This window comes from Gopherus flavomarginatus, chromosome 2 (genome assembly GCF_025201925.1).
Source record: "Gopherus flavomarginatus isolate rGopFla2 chromosome 2, rGopFla2.mat.asm, whole genome shotgun sequence".
NCBI lineage: Eukaryota > Metazoa > Chordata > Testudines > Testudinidae > Gopherus > Gopherus flavomarginatus.
In genome coordinates, this window is record NC_066618.1 from 82549179 (window position 1) to 82575985 (window position 26807).

Genomic DNA, 26807 nt, shown 5'->3' on the forward strand with positions numbered 1-26807 from the left:
CTTGGATGGTGTTCCTGAGGACATAACACGGTACATACAAGATGGAAAACCCAAAAATCTCACCGAGGCGGGGGAACTTGGAGCCAGATGGATGGAAGTGGCAGAAAGCAAGAAAGCTACTGTCAAGGGCAACAAATACCCCAGAGGACACACCGACAATAAACCCTACAACCGAGGGCAGCCCAAGACCCCACCTACAACCCAAGTAAAGCCACAGACGCCCTATTCTTCCACCTCACCAGTCTCCAGTAACCCACCTCGACCCAGTGACCAGTCAGCTGGAAGATGCTTTAAGTGTAATGAACTGGGACATATCAAGGCCAACTGCCCAAAGAATGCCAACCGAGTGCAGTTCATTACACCACCCTCACACCAAAGATCCCCAGGCCCAGATGCCTCTCAAATACCCTTGGAGCAAAGGGAAACTTTGAGAGTGGGCGAAAAGAAGGTTACTGCATGGAGAGACACGGGGGCACAAGTGTCAGCTATCCACCAATCCTTCGTAGACCCCAAATTCATCAACCCAAAGGCCCAAGTGACAATTTACCCCTTCATGTCACAAGCTGTAGACTTACCTACAGCTGAACTGCCTGTCCAGTACAAAGGCTGGTCAGGAATGTGGACTTTTGCAGTCTATGACAATTATTCCATCCCCATGCTACTGGGAGAAGACTTGGCCAACCAGGTGAAGCGGGCCAAGAGAGTGGGAATGGTTACACGTAGCCAAACCAGGCAAGCTTTCAGACCCATTCCTGTTCCTGAGCCATCCACAGGGGCCCCATCTGTGTTACCAGAGACCCAGACAGAGGTAGTGGACCCGGATCCCATGCCAACAACGAAAACAGCCACAGTGCTTCCAGTCCCAGACCAGGAACTGGAAAAGCAGCCAGCACCAGAACCGTTGCCAGCACTGACGACAGTGCTTGCAAATCCATCTTGAACCCCCAACGCCAGAGGGCACCAGCGAGCCAGAACTGGCAAAAGCAACAGACAGCCATACCCAAAAGGCTCAGCCAGAGCCTGAAATACCCTCAGGTGCACCAGCGGAGAGCGGATCACCAGCAACGGAAACAACCCCGTCACCTACATCGCTTCCAGAGGGACCAAGTCCAAGTCCCCAGTCTGAGGAAGAACTGGTGTCCCCAGCCGCAAGGGAACAGTTCCAGACTGAGCAGGAAGCAGATGACAGCCTTCAGAAAGCTTGGGCGGCGGCACGGAGCACCCCACCGCCTCTCAGCTCTTCTCACCGATCCCGGTTTGTTATAGACCAAGGACTTTTATACAAGGAGATTCTTTCTGGTGGACACTGGGAAGAATGGCAGCCGCAAAAACAGTTGGTGGTTCCAACTAAGTACCAGGGGAAGCTCTTAAGCTTAGCCCATGATCATCCCAGTGGCCATGCTGGGGTGAACAGAACCAAAGACAGATTGGGGAAGTCCTTCCACTGGGAGGGGATGGGCAAGGACGTTGCCAAGTATGTCCGGTCTTGTGAGGTATGCCAAAGAGTGGGAAAGCCCCAAGACCAGGTCAAGGCCCCTCTCCAGCCACTCCCCATAATTGAGGTCCCATTTCAGCGAGTAGCTGTGGATATTCTGTGTCCTTTCCCAAAAAAGACACCCAGAGGAAAGCAGTACGTACTGACTTTCGTGGACTTTGCCACTCAATGGCTGGAAGCAGTAGCTCTAGGCAACACCAGGGCTAACGCTGTGTGTCAGGCCCTAACAGACATTTTTGCCAGGGTAGGTTGGCCCTCCGACATCCTTACAGATTCAGGATCTAATTTCCTGGCAGGGACCATGCAAAAACTGTGGGAAACTCATGGGATGAACCACTTGGTTGCCACCCCGTACCACCATCAAACCAATGGCCTGATCAAAAGGTTTAATGGAACTTTGGGGGCCATGATACGTAAATTCGTCAACGAACACTCCAATAATTGGGACCTAGTGTGGCAGCAGTTGCTGTTTGCCTACAGGGCTGTACCACATCCCAGTTTAGGGTTTTCACTATTTGAACTTGTGTATGGCCACGAGGTTAAGGGGCCATTACAGCTGGTGAAGCAGCAATGGGAGGGGTTTACGCCTTCTCCAGGGACTAACATTCTGGACTTTGTAAGCAACCTACAAAGCACCCTCCGACACTCTTTAGCCCTTGCTAAAGAGAACCTAAAGGATGCTCAGGAAGAGCAAAAGGCCTGCTATGACAAACATACTAGAGAACGTTCCTTCAAGGTAGGAGACCAGGTTATGGTCTTGAAGGCGCAACAGGCCCATAAGATGGAAGCATCATGGGAAGGGCCGTTCACACTCCAAGAGCGCCTGGGAACTGTGAACTACCTCATAGCATTTCCCAATTCCTCACTAAAGCCAAGAGTGTACCATATTAATTCTCTCAAGCCTTTCTATTCCAGAGACTTACAGGTTTGTCAGTTTAAAGTCCAGGGAGATGATGCTGAGTGGCCTGAAGGTGTCTACTATGACGGGAAAAAAGACGGTGGTGTGGAAGAGGTGAACCTCTCCACAACCCTGGAACGTCTGCAGCGGCAACAAATCAAGGAGCTGTGCACTAGCTTCGCCCCATTGTTCTCAGCCACCCCAGGACGGACTGAACGGGCATACCACTCCATTAACACAGGTAATGCTCACCCAATTAGAACCCCACCCTACCAGGTGTCTCCTCATGCCCAAGCTGCTATAGAACGGGAGATCCAGAACATGCTACAGATGGGTATAATCCGCTCATCTACCAGTGCATGGGCATCTCCAGTGGTTCTGGTACCCAAACCAGATGGGGAAATACGCTTTTGCGTGGACTACTGTAAGCTAAATGCGGTAACTCGTCCGGACAACTATCCAATGCCACGCACCGATGAGCTATTGGAGAAGTTGGGACATGCCCAGTTCATCTCTACAATAGACTTAACCAAGGGGTACTGGTAAGTACCGCTAGACGAACCTGCCAAGGAAAGGTCAGCATTCGTCACCCATGCGGGGGTGTATGAATTTAATGTCCTTCCTTTCGGGCTTCGAAATGCACGCGCCACCTTCCAGAGGCTGGTAGATGGTCTACTAGCAGGACTGGGAGAATATGCAGTTGCCTACCTCGATGATGTGGCCATTTTTTCAGACTCCTGGCCCAAACACCTACTACACCTGGAAAAGGTCTTTGAGTGCATCAGGCAGGCCGGACTAACTGTTAAGGCCAAAAAGTGTCAAATAGGCCAAAACAGAGTAACTTACCTGGGACACCAGGTGGGTCGAGGAACCATAAACCCCCTACAGGCCAAGGTGGATGCTATCCAAAAGTGGCCTGTCCCAAAGTCAAAGAAACAGGTTCAATCCTTCTTAGGCTTGGCCGGTTGCTACAGGCAATTTGTACCACACTACAGCCAAATCGCTGCCCCACTGACCGACCTGACCAAAAAGACCCAGCCAAATGCAGTTAAGTGGATTAATAAGTGTCAAAAGGCCTTTACCCAACTTAAAGCAACGCTCATGTCTGACCCTGTGCTCAGGACCCCGGACTGTGACAAGCCATTCCTAGTAACCACGGATGCATCTGAGCGTGGTATAGGAGCGGTTCTCATGCAGGAAGCAACGGATCACAACTTCCATCCTGTCGTGTTTCTCAGCAAGAAACTATCTGAGAGGAAAAGTCACTGGTCAGTCAGTGAAAAGGAATGCTATGCCATTGTGTACGCCCTGGAAAAGCTACACTCATATGTTTGGGGACAGCGGTTCCAGCTACAAACTGACCATGCTGCGCTAAAGTGGCTTCATACTGCCAAGGGGAACAACAAGAAACTTCTTCGTTGCAGTTTAGCTCTCCAAGATTTTAATTTTAAAATACAGCACATCTCAGGAGCTTCTAACAAAGTAGCTGATGCACTCTCCAGTGAGAGTTTCCCAGAATCCAGTAGTTAAAAAGTGTTCTTAAAATGTAAAAGTCTGTTAGTTATATACTTAGTGGTATATGTAAAGGTGCATGTGTTGTATTAATCTGTTTATTTTAAAGTTCTAGGAGAAAATCGCCGCCAGTGAGCTTCCCCACTGTCTGCAATTTGGGGGGCGTGTCATAAACAGATAGCTAAGGGTTAATGTCTCTTTCACCTGGAAAGGAGTAACCTGAAACACCTGACCAGAGAACCAATCAGGAAACAAGACTTTTTCAAATCTGGGTGGAGGGAAGTTTGTGTGTGAGTTCTTTGTTCTTTGTCTTGGGTCTGTGCCCTCTCGGCTCTGAGAGTGATTTTTCTATCTCCTGCCTTTCTAATATTCTGTTTCCAAGTTGTAAGTACAAAGATAGTAAGACAATAGGTTTATATTGTTTTCTTTTGTATGTACATGTGTGTAGTTGCTGGAGTGTTTTAAATTGTATTCTTTTTGGATAAGGCTGTTTATTCACTTTTTTTTTTCTTAAGCAATTGACCCTGTATATTTTCACCTTATACCGAGACTATTTTTAATGTATTTTTCTTTCTTTTTATAAAGCTTTCTTTTTAAGACCTGTTGGAGTTTTTTCTTTAGTGGGGACTCCAGGGAATTGAGTCTGCAGCTCACCAGGGAACTGGTGGAAGGAAGAAGTCAGGGGGAAAATCTCTTTGTGTTAGATTTACTAAGCCTGACTTTGCATACCCTCTGGGTAAGGGGGAAGAGAGATTAGCTCTCTCGGTACTTGTGTTTCCAGGACTGGAAGCAGGGAATCTCCTAGGGTCGTCCAGGGAGGGGAGCCTGGGAGGAAGTAACCAGAAAACAAGGGGAGGGGGTTATTTCCCTTTGTTGTAGGACTGAAGGCATCTGAGTCTGGGGGTCCCCCAGGGAAGGTTTCGGGGAGACCACAGTGAGCTAGGCACTGTATAATTCCTGGCTGGTGGCAGCTTTACCAGGTCCAAGCTGGTAACTAAGCTTGGAGGTTTTCATGCTAACACCCATATTTTGAACGCTAAGGTCCAGATCTGGGAAAAAATGTTAAGACAGGGGGGCCCTGTGGCACCAACTGACCTATGGCTTGCAAGCACTGCCTGTGTGAGCCCTCTGTGGAGAAAGATGGGCTGGGCTGGGTCTCTTTGTTGAAATCCCCTAGGATTAATCCCTTCTCTTTACTCACACTGAAGAGTGGGAACTGGGACTGCATGACTGCTTCCCTCTCCCTTGCTCTAGGAAGGGGGCTGGGGAAGTAGTTTGCTTTCATTGGGAATGATTTACATCCCCTGCAAGGGGGCAGACTTCTTAAATGACACAGCTGGAGTGCTGCACCCTAGAACCAGACCACAGGGTTGTGCCCGCCCCCAGAATGAAGTAAGGGAAGTGCCTGCTCTTGCCCCAAAGGGATGACTTTGAGATGTTAACCTTTGCCAAGGCTAGTATGACAGTCTGACACCAACCCAACAAAGCACTTGATATTATTAAGGCTTTTTTCAGTAAGGCCTCCTGATATTCTCAAAAGCAAACTAGGGAAATGTGATTTAAATTAAATTACTATAAGGTGGGTGCACAACTGATTGAAAGACTGTACTAAAGAGGAGTTATCAATGGTTTACTATGAAACTGGGAGGGCATATCTAATGGGATCCCACAGGGGTCAGTCCTGGGTTCAGTGCTATTCAATAGTTTCATTAATGACTGGGATAACAGAGAGGAGAGCATAGATTGCTCTTAAATTTGTGGATGATACCAAGCTGAAATCAACAAGAAATTCAGTAAAGACAAGTGTGTAGTACTACACTTAGGAAGGAAAAATCAAACGCACAACTACATAATGGGGACTAACTGGCTAGGTGACAGTACTGCTGAAGAGGATCTGGGGGTTACAGTGGATCACAAACAGAATGAGTCAGAAGAGTAATTGAGTTGCAAAAAAGGCTAGTTATTCTGGGGTATATTAACAGGAATGTTGTATCTAAGACATGGGAGGCAACTGTCTCACTGTGCTTGGCACTGATGAGGCCTCAATGGAAATACTGTGTCCATTTCTAGGTGTCAGACTTCAGGAAGGATGTGGACAAATTAAAGAGAGGCCAGAGGAGAGCAACAAGAAACCTGACCTATGATGAAAGGTTAAAAAAACCAACTGGGCATGTTTAGTTTTGAGAAAAGAAGATTGGGGGGGGTGGTAACAGTTTTCATATATGTTAAAGGCTGTTATATAGAGGACGGTGATCAATTAATTGTTCTCCATGCCCCCTGGAGATAGGACAAGAAGTAATGGGCTTAATCTGCAGCAAGGGAAATGTAGGTTAGATATTAGGAAAAACCTTCTAACTATAAGAGTAGTTAAATTCTGGAGCAGGCTTCCAAGAGAGGCTGTGAAATCCTCATCACTGGAGGTTTTTAAGAAACTTGTCTAGGGTGGTCTAGATTTCCTTGGTCCTGCCAACATCCCTTCCAGCTCTGTGTTTGTATGATTCAAGGTGTGTAACTGTATGCACACAAGCAGTCCATTGAAACAAGCAGTCAAAAGGACTACTTTCAGGCTTAAAGTTATGCATTGTGTTAAAGTGCTTTGCTGCATCTATGCATGTATCTGTTCTTTGTAGCTGCACGTGTCTACCTAGTGCCACAAACTAGACAGAAAACAACTTACAAAACTTTTCCTTGGAACTATTTTTAGTCACTTCTGCTTTGGGAAAACTATTTCCATAGCAGTCAGTGGGTGTAAATGGTATTCTGTATGCACCAGGTGCTTCTGCAGTGTGAGGGGGAAACTGAGGCCTGAGAATATTCAAAATAACATTCAGAAATACCACCCCACACTGCTTGTTAAATTAGAAGAAATGTGCACATAAAACTAACGCCCCCCATATGGAATTCCAATACACTGCAGTTGGTATGTAATGCCATTCACACTCAAATGGAGACATAAATTACCGATATGATAAACTATCACTGGATCAGGCAGTTATATGAAGTACCTGTACACTGTCTTCCATGTCATTGACTACTGAATTGAATTAATCAAGCAATGAATCATATCAGTATTGAATTAAGTGCAAGGTGCAAGGTCCTTCCCTCATTAACAGAAATTGTGTGTTGTGTCCAGCTGAGGTCTAGCTGTGACCTCACTTAAAAGAACATATTTACCATACTGGATCAGACCATCATTCCTTCTAGTTCAATATCTGACTTCAAAGTAGGGCAAAAATTCATATATCCGTACCTAGCCATTCCCTTAATGGGATGAAAAACTTTCTTTATCTCTGCAGTGATCAGCTGATGTTGTGAAGCATGAGATTTGATCTCCTACAAATGTTATTACTAGTCACAAAAATGTCGAGTTCCTCTCTAACTCCAGCTGCAGCATTAGATTCTCTGACTAATCTGGGCTTTGAATTCTAGTGTAGTGAATTTCCCAAATTACTGCCTGTGAAAGGGATGAAATCACTGAGACACATGAAAGGCCTATAGAAGCTCAGTCAGTGTTTCTGTAATCCTAGTATCACTTCTAACTAAGGAACTGATGTTTCCATAGCACCTGCCGCTGTGGTATATAAGCACTGACTTTCCAGGAATGGTATGGAAAAAAATGACACCAATCTTACTGACAGAAGGATTAGTGGGTAACAAAATGCCCGCCTTAAACCTGCTGCCTTGGGGTGGCACCACATCTTTCAGACCATGTTTGGAAGCATCGTTGTAGAGAGAGGATATTTCTCCAAAACCTTCACATGAAAGAGCTCCATTCTCCCCATGATGTCATACTACATGAAGATAAATACCAAGGTTGTAGGGGGCTCAGAAGTAACAAAGACAGATAGCATTCAAGTTCCAATACTTCTATTTGCTTCCTCTTTGAGGAATTTCTTGCTAGAACTCCTCTTCCCTAACCTCCACTTCAGGACACCATCAGGTAGAGTCCTCTCCTTATGTGCAAATCCATTTTTATAGATCTAATGAAAGCAGGAATCTCCCTGGAGATTTGTTCCTGTGATGTTAGTTCATGGGTTTCAAACAAAGCTGGAGGGAGAAATATTACAGGCAAATAAAATAATCATTGCTGGTTGTGAAAAAGAGAGAGAGAGAACACACTGAAGTAACAGTCCGTAAAGGAACCACTTTTTCTATGACATAAGTCAAGGTAAATTAACTATACAAGATATGGCTCTCATGCTGTGCAAACTAGCCAAGAATTAATATCATTGTGCTTGATTTTACAATCCTCATTGAGCCCAAACTCCCAGGAATATCAATGGGAATTCTGAGTAAGAACATCCTGCAGAAGTTAGATCTGAAAAAGATTTCTGATGTCATCTAGTTTTCACCTTGTGCCAATGAAATATTGTTCTCTCTATAGCATGTTTTCTGATGCTTTGTAGAGTCTGGTTTTAAAATGTCTCAAGAAATGAGATTTCCTCTGCTTCCGACTAGAGACTATTTCACAGTCTGCTAGATCTCATCATTTAGAAATAGTCTGATTTTTACCTTTTCCTAGTTTCATCCATTGATCCTTTATGTATACCCTTAATGTAACGCCCTAAACAGTTCCTTTCTCTGCTTGATAGTTATCTTATCCAAATATGTGTAGGCACGGTATTTGCATTTTATTTTGGAAGAGACACCTTAAAATAGTTTTAAATCCTTTTGTCTCCCTCTTATTGCTATAAATGAAATTGATACCCTTGACTGAGTCAGCATTTGTGACACCAAGTAAATCCCTTCGACAAGGTCCCATTTTAGCTTTCCAACATGCAGTATGGCTAGTTAAGCAATTGTCAAAAACGCTTCATAAAGTCATATGACATTGACAGTAGGTCTTCATAGCCAAAGGTTGTACAGTCACATCAGTAGTATCTGCAGCACTAAGTGCAGATGAAAGAAAAGCCAGCTGCACATCCATTCTGTCTCCCTTGGCAACAGCATCCTGCCAACAAGAGTGCTGCCAAGAAAGGGCTGGAGCGGGAGGAACATGGATTATAAAATTAGGGCTGGGCAAGCAATGTGTGAAGTGGTAGCATTCAGACCAAGAAACATCTTGCAAATTCAGATTTCTTTCACAAATGTTCTTGAAATAGTTTTGCTTGTTCTGTTTCTCTTTGGAGACTGATATTAAAAGCATCCTTGCCCTCGTAGCAAATTTTTAAATAAATAGTGTCTAAAATACCAAAAGACTCCAATCAGTATCTCTGTAATATAGGACCATATGATTCTACCCACTGCACACCACACAGGTAAGAAATCTGTAGTAAGTTACTACATACTGATGCAGCAAAGCCTCCAGATCAGGTTTGTGTTTTAGTGGCATGCTCCCGTTTGGTATTCTTGTTGCCATATGACCAAGATATGTGCAACAAGTACTGAGTTCTAGGAATTGGTAGTGATATTTGGATTCAGATTGTATTGATAGGTCTAAATTGTTAGAGGCCAGTTACTAAATCTTTGTATTTAATTCTGTGTATCATCAAACAGATTTCTAAAACATTAGCTAACTTTCTATACTTTGTATGCTTCAGAACATCTAAATCCTGAACTCATAAATATTTGAGAAGTGTGAAACTACCTCGGCTCTCAGAGGATGATGTGGCAGCTCTTGATAGGCAAACTGCTGAAGAAGGTGAAGTTGTAATTAAGAATTTAAAATCCAATAAAGCTCAGGGTCCCAATGGGTTCTCTGAGGAGTATTATAGAGCTCTAAAGCAAGTGTTGGTCCATGTTTTAACTGAATTGTGTAATGGCATATTGCAGGGGAACCAGATTCCAGATTCATGGAAAGATGCAAAAATTGTGGTAATTTCTGAAGAAGTAAAAGATTGTGCACCAGACAGACCTATTTCTTTTATGTAGATGCTAAAATTTATGCCAAGGTGCTAGCAAACAGACTGCCATCTTGCCCAAGTATGTTCACCCTGACCCATCTGGGTTCATTGCTGGCAGACATTTCTCTGGTAACAGACGAACTCAGTTTGATCTATAATGTTAATTCTAGCAATTCTTCCCGTGTTCTTCGTTCTTTGAATGCTGAGAAAGTCTTCACCTGGCCACACTGGGAGCACCTCAGACAGATGTTGGTAAAGCTGGCTTTTGGAAATCAATTTTCTATGGGCATATTGGCCCTGTGTATTCATCTTTAAGGCTGTGTGTCTGTCACAGAAAGTCATTGACCTCCTTGACTTCTGCATTGGCTGGTGCTGGCTCAGGGGCTGCCTGGGCCAGCAACAGCAGTTGTTTGGGTGTGTGGGAGGGGGCTCAGGCTTGGGGCAGAGGGTTGGGATGTGGAGCAGCGCTTACCTCGGGGGAGGGCTCCCCGGCTCCCACCAGCATGTCCCTGCAGCTCCTACATGGAGGGGCCAGGAGGCTCCACTCACTGCCTGTGCCCGCAGGTGCTGCCCTCTCCCCTCACTGCTCCCATTGGCTAAAGTTTCTGTCCTCTGCAAGGTTGTCCCCAGCCTGCCACTGGTCACCGGACCCTTGGCACTGATTGGAGGCAGTGAGAGGTACTGCTCCCCTGTGGCTGCCTAGGGAGGATTCTTCATCTGATGCAGAGCCCTACAAGTTCAACTTTAGGGCTCCCAGTACCCATCCTACATACCGAAGAACCTTGGTGCTGGTCCCCCCACTGGTACCTGGCAGGAGGATAGTGGCCTATGCAGTGGCCATACTGAAACCCTTGGGAGATTCCCCCGGTACTAGGTCTACCCTCCCATCATTCATAGTTTGTTGCTTCTGAGAGGCAGGCTCCTGTTCCTCCATGATTGGCACCGGCCCCCGACTCCAGTACCAATCCTAGTACTGATTTACAAGATTTAGCCCCTATGGAGATTATTGAGGCTGAAGAAGAAGGTGAATATAGTGGCCCCTCCTCCAGTACAGACCTCTTCCTCCTCCTCCCTGGATGAGGCTGACTTGGGGCCGAGCAGCTCACTTCCCGAAGATGACTTTAGGGCTCATCAAGAGCTTCTAAAGCAAATAGCAGCTAACCTGGGGCTTGAGATTGAGGTGTTCAGGAATCCTCTCACAGCCTCATTGACATTCTGGCTGCAGCAGCTCCATCTAAATTAGCCTTACCCATTAGTGAGGCGGTAATAAGTCTGTTCAGAGTCCTGTGGAAGACCCCATCTTTTCTTCCCCCCTTGCCCCACTTCGAAGAGCGCAGAGAAGAAATATTATGTACCAGTCAGTGGGTATGAGTATCTGTACTCTCACTCCCTCCTGGGTCCCTCATCCATACTGGTGGTTAACAAAAGGGAGAGCCAGAGCCAGTTGAGTGCTACTTCTAAACAGAAGGATGCAAAGAAACTTGATCTGTTTGGGAGGAAAGTTTACTTGGCAGGCGGTCTACAACTATGTATCTCAAACCAGCAAGCTTTACTGTGGAGATACGACTATAATTTGTGGGACTCTGTGTCTAAATTTAAGGACTCCATGTCTCAAGACTTATGGCAGGAATTTTCACCCATCTTAGAACAAGGAGAGAATGTTGCCAGAGCCTTTTTCCAGGGGGCACTGGATGCAGCAGACATGGCGGCCAGGATAATGGCCTCTGTTGTCACCATGAGATGATGCTCTTGGCTGCAGTCATCAGGACTCGCTCAGGAGATCCAGCAATCCAGGACCTCCCTTTCGAAGGCTCCTCACTATTTTCAGAGCAGACAAACATGAGACTACATGGCCTGAGGACTCAAGGGCTACCCTCAGGTCCCTGGGCCTCTTCCTCCGTCCACTTCGAGGAAGCACTTCAGGCCTCAACAGCTGCCATGCTTCTTGGCTCCACCTCTGAGACAGTACTCCTATAAGAGGAAAGGGAGAGGTTACAAGTGCTGTCAACCTCAACCTCCCAGCCAGGGTCACACAGGTACTCTGGTAGGACCAAGCAGGCTTTTGAAGGTATGTCCACGGTGCTGTACCAGTTCCCCGTACAGATTCTGCCTCCCCTTTATTTTTGGACCAACTGTCCCACTTCAGCCTAGTATGATTCTGCATAACATTGGACTCCTGGGTGCTAAATACAGTGGCGATTGGTTATACCCTGCAGTTTTCATCTACCCCTCCTTCCAGCCCCATCTTCAGAGACCCTTCTCACGAGCAACTACTTGCCCAGGAGGTGCAGACACTCCTATAGATGGGGGCCATGGAGAAGTTACCTCAAAACTTGAGAGGGAAGGGGTTTTACTCCTGTTATTTCCTAAGCACAAAGGCCAAAGGGGGCCTTTGTCCCATACTGGACCTGCGTCATCTCAACAGATATCTCAAGAAACTGAGGTTCTGCATGTTCTCCCTGGCCTCCATCATTCCCTCCCTGGCTCCGGGGACTAGTATGCCACCCCCCCTTGACTTGACAGATGCTTACTTTCACATTTTTATCTTCGCTGGCCACAGATCATTATCAATTCCACAGCCCCTCCCCCCCCGGGTTTTCACAAAATGCATGGCAGTGGTAGCTAACTTCCACAAGACAGCAAGGTGTTCAAGTATACATGTACCTCAATGACTGGCTGATCAAGAGTCATTCAGAGGCTCAAGTAAAGAATAGCATCAGCCTGGTCCAAGCCACCTTGTGAGTGCTGGGCCTATTGATAAACGAGCAAAAGTTGACCTTTATTCCAGTTCAGAGAATAAAGTTTATTGGGGCACTGCTCAACTCGACCAAAGCCAGAGCCTGCCTTCCGGAGGCCCAGTTCCAGACCATGTCGGACGTGATCGCCAAGGTCATTGTCCAACCAATCATGACAGTCCAGGTTTGCCTCAAGCTACTGGGACACATAGTCGCGTGCACATACATGGTCTGGCTCACAAGGCTATGCCTCAGGCCCCTGCAGATTTGGCTAGCTTCAGTTTACTTCCTGAACAGACACCACTTGGACTTGGTGCTTACTGTTCCAAACCTGGTCCTCACCTCCCACCTCCTCCTTTTCTCCCCACTCCTCTCCCAAAACAGCAAGAATGAATTCTCTAAGGAGACTGAGGGTAGCAAATTGCATGGGCTATTCTAGCACCCACAGTAAGTGAGAAATGACTGAGACTTTACATCCAGACATAGACTGGCTGGGATTCTCTCATATCAGTGCAGTCCTCTAATACTGAGACCCATCTTGGTGCACACGTGTCTGAAAGCCCATTATTCTTCCTACTCCTTTTGGGGAATACTTAGCTTCTTGAAGTAGGCCAATATTTGCGCTGCTTGACCAATGTATTCTTCCATTCACCCATCCTTACTGCTCGCATAACAGGAAAAAAAGAATATTACCAAGTTGGCATTAAGAATCAGGAGGTTGATCTGTTTTCAGTATTTAAAAAAAAAATCAAACTGATAAAATATAAATCATAAAGTTATCACTAATGAGAATAATAAAATCTAGGAGGTGTTTTGACTCCAAAGAGAGGAAGAGAATAGGGTCAGTATTTCATTTTACATACCTTTCTCTGACAAGAATTTTAATAGTCCTATCAATAACCAAATGAAGGTATAACTATTCTTACAGGTATGGAATCAGGAGCTAGGTTTGTAAAACCCATCTGCATGCTAAAAGCTAAATGATATATCAGAGCAGGGGCATTCTTCCTTGAAACAGAGCATTAGGCAGTCTCACAAAGACGTGCAGCCGTGGAGCTTGTTGCTGTTTTGTTCCCAGCAAACTAGAACAGCCAGTGATCCTCTGTAGCATTTGAATAGAACTGTGCCAGACAAACTATATCTGCACTCGATGGAAAAGCAAACTGGAATACCAGCCAGCTATTCAGTCTGCTTGCTGAGAAAGCAAATGGCTCAATAACTAATAAGCTTTCTTTGCATTTGCAATGGTATTTCATAAAGGAGAACAAGCCCTTTATTTTACATCACTGGAAGACACGCCTCCCTAGTCTGTGTCTGTCTTCATTCCTCCAAAGGAATTCCAACATTAGCAGCAAACTCTCCACAGTGGAACTACTTCATTCATTAGGAGATGGTAGCATCTTTTATTTTTTACATTGAAATATGAAGCTTCCGAGTCTGCATGACATGAGCAGGTGAGGATGTCTGCTGACAAGTCCAAATGATATTTTCAGGTAAGTGATTCCTTAATACAATCAGATAAAAGTCATCTTTTATTTTTCTCTTCAGTAATTATTATATTAGATTGTCAATGATCATTTTCACAAGGGTCAGAAGTCTGCATGTATTTAAATGAATGGGCATCTACAGCATTTTTAAATCACCTATTACCATAGTATGTATCTGCCTTTGTGTGCAGCATGAAAATGAATGAGAATATATTATTTTATTTGTAATACCTGTTGTTATATCACTTGAAAAATCTAAAATTAATTTTTGCTTATGGACAGACTCACTTGAAGCCTTTGATGGAAATGACCCTTACCAGCAGTGATGGTTGCTCCTATAATAATTTAAATTGTTAAAGGGCAGGGCATAGTAGCTTTGTGCAAACTCTATAGCAGACTCTTATATTCTCATAGTGTGTCAATGTCTTCTGGTTGCTCTTTGTTTCCCTATGTGATTTCCAAAACTTCTGTTCAGGTTATTTTATGTTATTGCTGTCAGATTAATTGCAGCCCTTTGTTATTCCTGGTGTTTCACTTTCTACATCACAGATTTTAAGCAGACCTTGAATAGAAAAGTAGGGGTTGAATTTGTCATGTAATCCACAACATATGAACTGCATTCCCCTTCTCCTCCGCCCAACACGTTGAAGAAAAATTAGAAAATAACTTGTAATGTGACATTTGAGAACTATTGGATGGCCTTCTTGGACTTGATGTAAGATGGTGTGAAGAAAAGAAGCTCGTGGAAGTAGCCTACTTTTTTTTTTTTTCTTTTTCTCAATTCCTCTGTCGCTCATGGTAACTGAAATTGCTTAACCCTTTGCTTGTACAAATGTAACTCTACCTTGTTTACATGGAAATCCTATCATTTATTTGAAGCATTCATGCAGCATGTAAACAACAAAACATACCAAAAAATTACATGCACAGAAGTAATAGAATCTTGCAGGGTTCTACAGTTTTCATATTTTAAAAGTCACTTTTTCTACTTTTGTTGTTGTTGCGAGCTGAGATGCACATGACAAAAGAACAGGATAATGCAGAAGGTTGTCACTACAAAAATGTGTTATTTTTTCAAGTGCTGTCTTTATCATCACTTAGTAATTCAAGAATGTTAGAGGCGCAATAAGGTTCAAGCACACTGTACTCTGCCCAGGTATACATGCAGCCAAGATGTGCTTTTGTAGTCTAATAGGGCTCTGGACATTCCCTTTTGTAGAACTGTTTCTTTTGCTTCTTTTGCCCAAGGCGATCTGAGATAACAGATCCAGCAGTAGGGTCTAAATACAAAGCTGTTCCTGATTTCCCACAGCAAACATGTTTTTCAAGCACAGCTCAATGAGGCTCTGTTTATTCTGCCGCTGGGTCTACGGTGGAGAGGGCCAGAATAGGAATCTTTGCTTCCAAATGCCAGACTGAACTCTTTGTGGATAATCATTCACCATGAAAAATGTTAATATGGGGCTCAAAACTTTCCACTATATCTTATGCAATTAGGGCTTGGTCCAAAGCCCCCTGAAGTCAGTGGGAGTCTTTCTACTGACTTCAGACCACATGTTGCATAAGATGCTGTTGTTTAAAGATTCTGCCTAAAGTCTGAGCTGACTCCAGTAACATGCACAGACTCTCGTGTAAGGCTAAGAAGCTATTCTTTACTTTTGAAGAAGTTAAAACTCTTTACCAGCTACTGCTAGTAAAGTATCTAGTGCAACCTCAGGCTGTATTAATTCCCGAGCAGACCCCACCCCTCCATGCAATGGAACCCACTTAAGAGGGGCTGCAGGGGCAGTGAACAGCTCAGGAATCATGTCAGCATGGCTCCACCAGACCTGTGCAAACAGAGCAAGGAGAGAGCAGCAGAACTGAGGTTCAAGACCCAGCCAATTAGATACTGAAAGAGCTGTAAGTTCTGGGGACTGAACCGCCAGCTTCTTAAGGCAGGGTATTCCCTCCCCTCAATGATAGTATTCAGAAGAAGCTCCAGAGCAGTGGTTCTCAAAGCCTGGACCTCTCTCCTTTAGTAATGTGGAAAGAACAGGGTGATCACAACCCCTTGACACCTGTTGGCGTCATGAGCCCCAGGCAGAGACCCTCACTCTAAAGGAATCTAATCATTTTCTTCCACATAAACATATATAAACACACCCCTTAGCTCTTCCTGTGAGTTTTAACCATGGAAGGGAGCAGTTTCAGCTTGAGAGAGACTAGGTTTGGCCCTCTATATTGAAGATTTAGCAAGATTTGGTCCACTGAATGCACTGAATCCTGGTAAAGACGCTTATTGGTTTCATCTACATACATCATTCTTTTACTGCACTATTTTTCATACTTGAGTGAATTCGTTTTGTACTTAATGTACAGTACTTGGAGCACTGCGTAACGGTGCTCAGAGTATTATGTAAGAACAGAGTGAAGTTGTTCACACTGCCAACATATGAGGTCCAACAACATTCTTGTTAGGATTGAAGGGTTTTTAACAGAGCTATTCAATTAGGCTCCAAAGCTGACACTTGATATATGACACTTACAAATAAAATCATTTGGCCATTTCTGAGCATGAAGAATGAAAAAAAAAAAATAAATAAACCCCAACAACCAGGCATTAGTTTTGAGTTGGCATGGCTTTCCAACCCCATAGAGCCTAGGAAATGAATTCCCCAGTCTGCTGGATATGGGAGGCACCTGTACGCACGCACACACTTTTTACACCCATGAGGATGCCTATTGAAGTCGATGGGCCTTAAGTACGTAGAAATACATGTGCTTAAATATTTATCAGACCAGGGCCTAAATGCTCCAGCATCTTTCAACATAACAGCATATTCAATACATGTATTAAAAAAAAAAAACTTCTGCCTTCAAGTAATTGTTTTTCAGATTTGTCAGGACTCTCCTCAGTTGTCATGTTAGGGCAACATCACATTCTTCCAACTCACCTTTCCTTATTTTAAAATTATGTTATACATAATCCCACATCTAAAAATATTGGATGCCTTGTAAGTTGCCTCAGTGGTTTTTTTTTTAAAGTGACTTTACATAGAAAAGAGATGGATTGTCAGGAAAGAAAACAAATTTTTCCACTTATTCATGAATATCTGCTAAAATCCAGAGTGAGTCCTCATTAAGCTACATTTTGCTAACCTTCTGTCTGAGCATTTTTAGGGACAAATTCTGCCCTGACTTACACTTTGTGAAAATCAATGGGAGGTCAATGTCTGACTGCCTTTTATGCTTTCAAAAAATCTCCCCTCTCAAAAATAAAATCTACCTCACCTCCATGCTGCAGTTCTGTTGCCTGCTTTCTTTTGTAACAGTTAATAAATAGTATCTTTCATTTCTGCACGGGGTACTACAGTCTAGTGTTGGTGTCAAATGTTCACACTCAAACCTCTGTCTTGATATTTTAGCAGTGTGGGTAGATGCATTTGTGTTCATTGTTGACATGAACCATTGTTTTATCGAGGACAAGCGCATAGCATGTACAGCAGTGATCCCCAAGCATTTTACTTCATGCACCCCCTCCCCCAAGCCAGGAGTAGGGCTGTGGCTCCGGGAGCGCGGGGACACGGACAGGGTAAGGGAAGCCGAGGCTGGGGCCACAGCTGGATGCGGGGGCAAAGCTGAGGCTGGCAACCTGGGCCCTGGGGCCACAGCCAAGAGCAGAGCCACAGGCCGGCAGTCGTGGCTAAGAGTGGAGCTCTGGGCATGGGGCCGGCGGCTGGGACCCCGGGCACAGTGAGGGAGACGGGGCCAGGAGCAGAGCTGAGTGGTGCTCCCTGCCTGGGCCCCAGCTGCACCTTGCAGCCCAGGTAGACAGACACATACTAGTTCTGCTTGAGCTAGTGCACTTGAGCTAGCAGTGTGGACCTCGTGGCATGGGTTAGCCACCTGAGTATGGACCCAAGGAGTAGGACAGGCTTATACTCTGGTGGCTAGCCCAAGCCATTTCACATGCCACAACATCCGCGCTATTTCTAGTGCACTAGCTTGAGCAGAGCAGGTGTGTGCGTGTCCATCTACCTGGGCTGGGAGGCATGCTCCCAGTTGCAGTGTAGCCCTATCTGTAGCATTAGTGTATGGACTCTCACAAGGATGAGGCTGATCATTGTTGAAGACTATCATATTTTCTGAATCCCATTTTAAAAAGTCCATGGTAGAGACACAAGTCACCATTTAAACTGGAGACGTGACATCAGACCTAGTGCCCATCCACAGCTTTCAGCACCAACATTTTCAGCTTCTGCCTCTCAAGCTAACAGAGAGCCTCCTGTAGTGTTATACCTAAAAAAAGAAATAGTATTTTTCAATTAATCTATAATACAAGTACTGTAGTGCAATCTCTATCATGAAAGTTGAACTTACAAATTTAGAATTATGTACCAAAAAAAGACCTCAAAAACAAAACAATATAAAACTTTAGAGCATACAAGTCCACTCAGTCTTACTTCTTGTTCAGCCAATCGCTCAGACAAACAAGTTTGTTTACATTTATGGGAGAGAATGCTGCCTGCTACTTATTTACAATGTCACCTGAAAGTGAGAACAGGTGTTCGCATGGCACTGTTGTAGCCAGCGTCGCAAGATATTTACATGCCAGGTGCACTAAAGATTCATATGGCTCTTGATGCTTCAACCACCGTTCCAGAGGACATGGGTCCATGCCGATGATGAGTTTTGCTTGATAATGATCCAAAGCAGTGCGGACCAATGCATGTTCATTTTCATCATCTGAGTCAGATGCCACCAGCAGAAGGTTGATTTTCTTTTTTGGTACTTTGGGTTCTGTAGTTTCTGCATCGAGAGTTGCTCTTTTAAGATTTCTGAAAGCATGCTCTACACCTTGTCCATCTCAGATTTTGGAAGGCACTTCAGATTCTTAAATCTTGGGTCAAGTGCTGTAGCTATCTTTAGAAATTTCACACTGGTATCCTCTATGCATTCTGTCAAATCTGCACTGAAAGTGTTCTTAAAACTAACAACATGCTGGGTCGTCATCCGAGACTGCTATAACATGAAATATATGGCAGAATGCAGGTAGAACAGAGCAAGAGACATACAATTCTCCCCCAAGGAGTTCAGTCACAAATTTAATTGACATTTTTTTTTTTAACGAGCGTCATCAGCACGGAAGCATGTCCTTTGGAATGGTGGCCAAAGCATGAAGGGGCATACGAACTTTTAGTATATCTGATACGTAATACCTTGCAATGCCGGCTACAAAAGTGCCATGCAAACGTCTGTTCTCATTTTCAGGTGACATTGTAAATAAGAAGCGGGCAGAACTATCTCCTGTAAATGTAAACAAATTTGTTTCTCTTAGCCACTGGCTGCACAAGAAATAGGACTGAGAGGACTTATCAGCTCTAAAGTTTTCCATGGTTTTGTTTTTGAGTGCAGTTACATAACAAAAAAAAATAACGTTTGTAAGTTGCGCTTTCACGATAAAGAGATTGCACTACAGTACTTCTATGAGGTGAATTGAAATACTATTCCTTTTATCAGTTTTACAGTGCAAACATTTGTAATAAAAATAATATAAAGTGAGCAATGTACACTTTGTATTCTGCATTGTAATTGAAATCAATTATTTGAAAATGTAGAAAAACATCCAAAATGTTTAATCAATTTCAAGTAGTAGTCTATTGTTTAACAGTGCGATTAAAACTGAGAATAATCGCGATTAATTTTTTTGAGTTAATTGCATGAGTTAACTGTGATTAATCGACAGCCCTAGTCATTTGTATTACAGTCTTATACACTGTATTTTAAAGTCAGTTTGTTGACCTCCTGTACAGACAGCAAAGCATGAGCATGAGTGAAGGGCTAAGGCGCTGTTTAGGGTGGGAAAACGACAATGAGGCAGTTCTAAGCTGTATGTGTTACGTGGCTTGTGATCAGCTAGTGTGTGGTAGGGCAGGAGGCAAAAACGCTACTACTTTGGTGGTGGTTTTGGTTTTTTGTTTTGTTTTTAATTTTTTTTTTTTTACTTTATATCTTCTATGTCCCCCCCCCCCCGGGATTGGGCTGGGCATCTTTTCTTATGGAATTTGTGTAAAATCAAAATAACTAATCCCAGCAATGTCCAGGGACCCCAATGGCAGTTATAATGCAGCATCTTCCTTGATGCTCATGAGTCCCATTCTACAGAGATTTCACTTTTCAATGGTGAGAAATTACTCCCAAGTGAATTAACATAAAAATGGCTTTTAATAGTGCTCTCATAGGAGACTGTGTGCATGTCCCACACTGCTGGGTGGAAGGCTTAAAATTGCAAGGATTAAAATGGATTAATTTGGTGTTCAAGAAGTGCAAAACATTTGGCTCAGTGGGTTGGTTATACACTATGGAGCCTTTCCCCTCAAGAGCACTGTTTCTAATGCAGACCAGTTTAGTACTGCCATCTAGTGGTGGACAATGGCCTCTTAAAAATTAATTGATTTTCTTAGTGCATTTCTAATGGACAGGCATCCATAAGGTAGTTGACAATTTCAGTAAATGGAGACATGGCATCAGTGTGGTTCCTGCAAGCTGTAGTGATGTAAAGGTACATCAGCAGAACAGGGAATGGCTTGTATTGTTACTGTTACCTGGACTGGAGAGAAACAGATGAATTCACATAGCCGGTGTTTTGAATTTGCACTTTTCATGAGCTAATAGTCACTTACTGGGAGGTGGGAAGGGCAAACGCCTACAGAATACCCCAAATTCCACATGTACAAGCACAGGAAATGAAAATTCAAACATCTGTATAAAAGTTAAAACAGAGGGTTGACTGTATTGGGTCAAAATTGGAAGCCTAATAATACTGTAGTTTCAAAACTATGGTCTTTTGAATTTGCTCACGTTAGAGTGTTTTGCACTTCTCAGACACTGTAGATAAAAGGCAAGATTTTCAAAAGTGACCAGTGATTTTGGGTGTCTCAATTTCTCTGTGCCCAACTTTAGACATGTTAAAGAGATCTGAGTTTCAGGAAGTGTTGAACCATCCACCTGCTCAAAAAAATCAGATCTCTTTAAGGCATCTCCAGTTGGGCACCCAAAAACAGTGACACCGTAAATCACTACTGATGCTTAACAATCTTAGCCAAAAAACAAGGAGGCTAAAACCCCCAGCAGGCTCACAACAAAGTGAGCAGCTGTCTGAGAGTGGGGGCTCGTGGGCAAAAAAAAAAATAGAATTTAAAATATGTTGTTTTAATTGCAGCCTCCTAGGGGTACGCTCTAAATCTTCTATTAGCTGAGCACATTGGGCACACCAGGGCCTCCTCAGATCCCTCTCCACCAGCTCCTTATGTGCCACCTTCCCATTCTCATCTATCTCAGGGACTCCTCCCACCCTCAACTATATGTTAGGGGCTCTGTGTGATGCCTATTCCCCCTTCCACCACATGCCAGGAACCCACCACAGATCTTGCAGCCCAGGGGGTGGGAAACTATGGGGGCTTTAAACCATCTTTTCACCTCCACATCCTGGGCTGCTCCAGGGGCTAGAGTAGCCCAATTACAGCACCTTCTGCAGGCAACTCTGAGTGGCAGCACTGCCTGGAATCTACATGCTCCAGCCCTGCCCAGGATACTCCCCTCCTCCTTCTCCCAGCCCTGCCCTGGCCTGGCCCTTATGCTAGGGTCAGAAGGCAACTTTACAGCTGCCTTCCTGAGTGCCCACACTGGAGGAATCCTCCCCCCAATAAGAACTAGGGTTTTCAGAGCTCCTTTAGGCTCTCTTTCCCTTGTTCTCTCCTTTAGGCTCTCCCCCCTTCTTGATTTCTTAGAGAAGGAGGTGAAGATTAAAGTTAGTCATGAACTTTTCTGCTGCACTATATCTTAATGCTTTGGTGTCTTCCTAAGGCTCTCGCTACAATCTCTTTGCCTAATGTATGCGTGTGTGACAAATTATAGTGAACTAACTTGAAAGATACCATAAAAGCTTGAATAAGGAAAGCATGAATACACAATCATAGGGATTTTAGTCTATACTTCTTTAATTTTCATTTCAATACATTTCTGTGTCCTTTCCTCCAGGTGTTTTACTGATCTTGGCACTGACAGAAGAGCTGGTGTTTGCTGTTCAGATACTGCCTCCGAGACTATCATCATCTCAGGGCCCCCTGACAGACACCACCACTATCACAGCCATGGGGATAACACCTCAACACAAAGGCCATCGCACGATAGGACCTGTTCCCACAACTACTCATTCAAGTCTTCACTTAGCTCGCCCAATGGAGACACCTGCCCCTACCACTGACCAGAAGCAAGAAACCAGCAGCCATCACATTGGCAAAATGGAAATATATCATTTATACAACCAGAGTGCTTTGTATTCAGGACAGACTCGCCCAAAGGGGAAAATATTTCAGATTTTCAAAGGCAGCTTCACAGAATCTACAGAGCCTTACCTAAAGACAGCACTGCACTCTCCCTTTCCTACTTTGAGGCGCCCATTCACTAACCACCCATTTCAGCCCCAGATTGCAGCCTCTAATGATCCCAATAGTACTGGGCCAGCAACTACGACAGACTCAAGCTCTTCTCTTCACAGCAACACCTTGGAAGGCCTTAAAAAAGCAGAGTGGGTAAATGGAACGTGGCTAGTTATGCAGAGAGCAGATCTTACCACCCCAACAGCTGACCCATCGACTGATCCCAAAACAGGGTCGGTGCCTTTTAAACCCACACACTATGATATATGGGATATCCTGAGCAAAAATAACTCTTGGGTAACCTTGAGTCCAGGTACAAATGTACCTTTGTTTACCAGCCCTGGAACTGCAACAGCAGCAGGTCATTCAGTTCAGACAAGCTTTGATGTCAACATTTCATCACCTACAGTGGGAAACCCTAAAGGAACCTCCGTGACACCACACACCATGGTGAATAATGCTACTTTATCCAACAGGGCTCTCTCCACAGCATCCACCACAAGGTTGGCCAGCTCCATTTCAACAGCTGGTTTCACAGCAACGGGAAACTTTCTAAATAGACTGGTGCCTGCTGGAACCTGGAAGCCTGGCATGCCTGGGAATATTTCTCATGTCACTGAGGGGGATAAACCCCAGCACAGAGCAACCATTTGTCTCACCAAGGTGGACATTGCCTGGATCATTCTGGCTATCAGTGTACCTATATCTTCATGTTGTGAGTTAATTGCTTCTTTTCTTTTTTCCTTCCTTGAGATACAAAATGTGTGCAAGCCCGATGGGACAAATATTGGCTGGGAAGCTTAGCATTTGCAGTGTAACAAATTCATATGGGATAGATGACAAGCAATGTTTAAAGAAATAACACATTCTCTGATCTAAGTAGCCAAGGCTAGAACACTGGCCTCTCAGCTCCAAAGTGCAGGCTAAACACTTGAGCTAAAAGCAAACTCTCTTTGCTGAGATTAATAAGCAAGTCAGTTATCTTCTCTGTGGGCCATTCACTAGAGAGTACCATAACACGCCCACTCACTCACATGAAGTCTGGATGTTATAGGAAGGCAAAGCAGGCTTACTTCGAAAATGTCTAAATCAGGGATAAAAAATTAGCAATTCCAAGATTTTGGACCTGCATATATTCAGCCTTGGAGCAGTACTGAAGGACCAGTGATAGCTTTAAAGATTAGTGTCTTCTGAAACACCAGCTTTTCAATGGTATAAAGTATTTATCACAGTTAGTTTGTGAGCCATTGGACTTTAAAATCACATCATTCTGACTACCATCTTGCTTTCTTTCCCCACTTTAATTCTATCATAGTTTTATCAGATGATGTCTAGAGAACAAAGAGTTTGGAATCTTAGCTTTCAAACAATACAAAGCATTCATTTCTAAAGCCCTATATACACTACAAGTACAAACCATGTTTCCATAACCAATCTGTGACCTTCTAATCTGACCCAATTATAACAAACATGTTTGAACTATGTCCACCCAAAAGCTTCAGTGTTGTGAAAAGCTATGTCAACCACACTTGTCTGTCCACTATGTAACTATTTGTATCAGTGCATTCTGGGAAAGTCAAAAATATTATCCCATAGTAATTAACCACCGGAAGAACTTACCAACGGTCTTGGTGAATTCTCTATCACTGGCAATTTTAAGATCAAGATTGGATGTTTTTCTAAAATATATGCTCCAGGAATTATTCTGTGGGCTGTTCTATGGTCTGTGTTATACAGGAAATCAGACTAGATGATCACAGAGTTCCCTTCTGGCTGTGGAATCTACCTCAGCAGGAGATAGAGTGCCCTGATGGTACACACACTGAGTGACACAAGCAATATGAGACAATATACACTATGATGTCCTAATATACACAGAGCTGTGATGGAGGTTCCACCAAACTGATCACACAAGCATAGTTAAGTGGGTCCATCAACAGTGCAAATAGAAGTGTGTCAAACAGTTACAGGAACATAAATATTTGCCAGTGTAGGCTGCCAGCAAGGATGAAACAATTGTTAGCAACCATGGCTCCTAAGCGTTAACCCTGTTAAGCTATATTTAGACCTAATTCTGTTATTAATTACAAATTTGGTTATAATGGTAGTAGAGACAGGGCCGGCTCCAGGGTTTTTGCCACCCCAAGCGGTGAAAAAAAAAGCCGTGATCGTGATCAGCGGCAACTCCACCGCGCTTTCTTCTTCAGCGGCAATTCAGCGGCAGGTCCTTCTGTCCGAGAGGGACCGAGGGACCCGCCACCAAAGAGCCCAACATGCCACCCCTTCCCCTTGGCCGCCCCAAGCACCTACTTGCTGAGCTGGTGCCTGGAGCCGGCCCTGAGTGGAGACAGGGCCTAAGTCAGGCTGATTGCTAAAATAATGTTGGAACTGAAGTAAGTGTGTATGTGAGAGAGAGAGAGAAGCAAGTATAATAAAAATGCGATTTTTTAAAGGGCCAATATATGATGATCTGCTAAAGCTAGAAACACTTATGTGGACCAGTAGAAAGTCTGTCAGGACCAGAAAATATTTCCAAGAACTGGTACTGAACCAGAGATCAGAAAGCGAAGTATATTAAAGCCCTGGATAAACCATCTGTCTGAGTGCTAAGAGCAAGCAGAATCTAGAGTCTTTTTGAAGGACTTCTGATTATCAATTAGTTTCTTAAACTATTTTACTGTAATACGTACTGTAATATCACGTGCTCATATAACTACATTTTTACGTCTCTTATATTGCAAGCTGTGATTTCAACAAGTCATATTGTTTGGAATTTGGCCTACATCAGTAGTGAGAGGGCAACATTCTCAAATGCAGATAGGGACTAAACAGCCTAAGTTCCATTGACTTTTCATGACTTAAACTCCTAAGGCTCAGATCCTCCAAGGTGTTTAGGTGCCTAACTTCCATTGATTTCAGAAGAGTAAGGCACCTAAATACCTTGAAGGATCTGGGCTTAAGTCTACATCAAAAAGTTGTGCTGTTTTAACTACACTGATATAATTAAAGTGGTACAACCCCCCCAACGGTGAATGCAGTTATATTAACGTCTATATGCTTATAGTGGCACAGCTTATTCCCATAAGGGAAAGAGAATAAACTATATCAGTATAATGCACCTTTATATATCTATAACTGCATCTACACTATGAGTTGTATCAGTTAAAAAAAAAACAAAAACAACAAAAACCCAACACATCCGTACCTCACAATTATACTGGTACAAACTGCATGTAGACGAGGGCTAAGTCGCTTTTGAAACATTTTACCCGGAGAACTTTTAACATTTGGTGGCTATCTTTCAGATAATTTTCTAGCAGACAGATGTCCTCCTGCCAAATCCATTGCAGCACCTGCTCTGCTTATTTTCAGCCTCAACAGAAAGTCAGTGGCTGTAATAGGCATGAAAAATCATCTCTCCGAGTCAGGGTCGAGGCACGTTGGTGGGATAACGTGAGGAAACTTGCTCAAGCTATACCTGCTGCATTGATAATTAGTCCCCAGTGTTGTCACTCCGGCAGTAAATTCATTTTAAAATGTTCTGAAGGGTCAGGCATTATCTATATATAGTGGCAGAAGTGATTCTCCACATAGCAGCTCTCACATACTTTGCTCAGGTCAAAGGTTCAGAGTTCCTCTGCTTTCATTTCATTGCCCTGAAGATTTAACCACCTCCACCCACAAAAGCACCACAGTCTCTTTTTACCTGCTGGATGCAAATGTCACTTTAGCTTCAGCAATGAACACAGCCAAGCAGCAGGCCTGGGACTCAAATCTCACTACATGAGTGATGTGAAATGAACATAATAGTAATGAATAGCTCATTAGTGCTAACTCTGCACACTGCTCTGCTACCATTGTATTTCTGAGGAAATCTCTCAAGCAATAGTACACACCACGCACAATATGTATGATTGCCCTTGTGCGTATTCTGCCTGTCATATTAAAATGGAAAGAACATTTTCCCTGATGGAAAGGCCTGTTGTAGCTCCCTGGTGCTATTTCACAACAGAGGAAGCGTTGTTTTGTGAACCTCTTACATGCTCATATGTATCCTCAGCCGCAGTGGAAATAAACAGTTGGTACTTTATCTCTGCTACAAAACATCCTCATGAAGCAGGGCGTATTGCATAGTAAAGACATTGCTGCCATCTTCAGGAAACAAATATATAAAGCCCTTCATTCCAGTCTCCAGGCAGAGGTGACCATAGATGAAAAGTGGTGGTGGTTCCTAATTTTGAGAAAAGATGAACTTCAGAATTTGATTTTAAGGAACATGTTATAATACAGTAAAAAAAATTACCTACAACTAACAGATTTGCTATGGGTATCTTCAAGGGGAGATTTTGCAATGAAAAGGTTTCACAGTTATATGCAGTGTGCAAAATAAACTGAATGCAGTCCATCTCCCATT

The 26807-nt window shown here is 43.8% G+C and overlaps 1 protein-coding gene across 5 annotated transcripts in view; it reads left to right on the plus strand.

The window, feature by feature from the left end:
• TMEM108 (transmembrane protein 108) overlaps nt 1-26807 on the plus strand; it is a 342003-nt gene that overhangs the window by 301189 nt on the left and 14007 nt on the right. For 4 of the 5 annotated variants that reach the window (XM_050938024.1, XM_050938026.1, XM_050938023.1 and 1 more), the window contains one exon: nt 21993-23108. In XM_050938024.1, the coding sequence (XP_050793981.1) occupies nt 21993-23108 (1116 nt within the window). Of the gene's footprint in view, nt 1-13911; nt 13977-21992; nt 23109-26807 lie in introns of all 5 variants that reach the window. The other variant, XM_050938027.1, reaches the window with a different exon arrangement.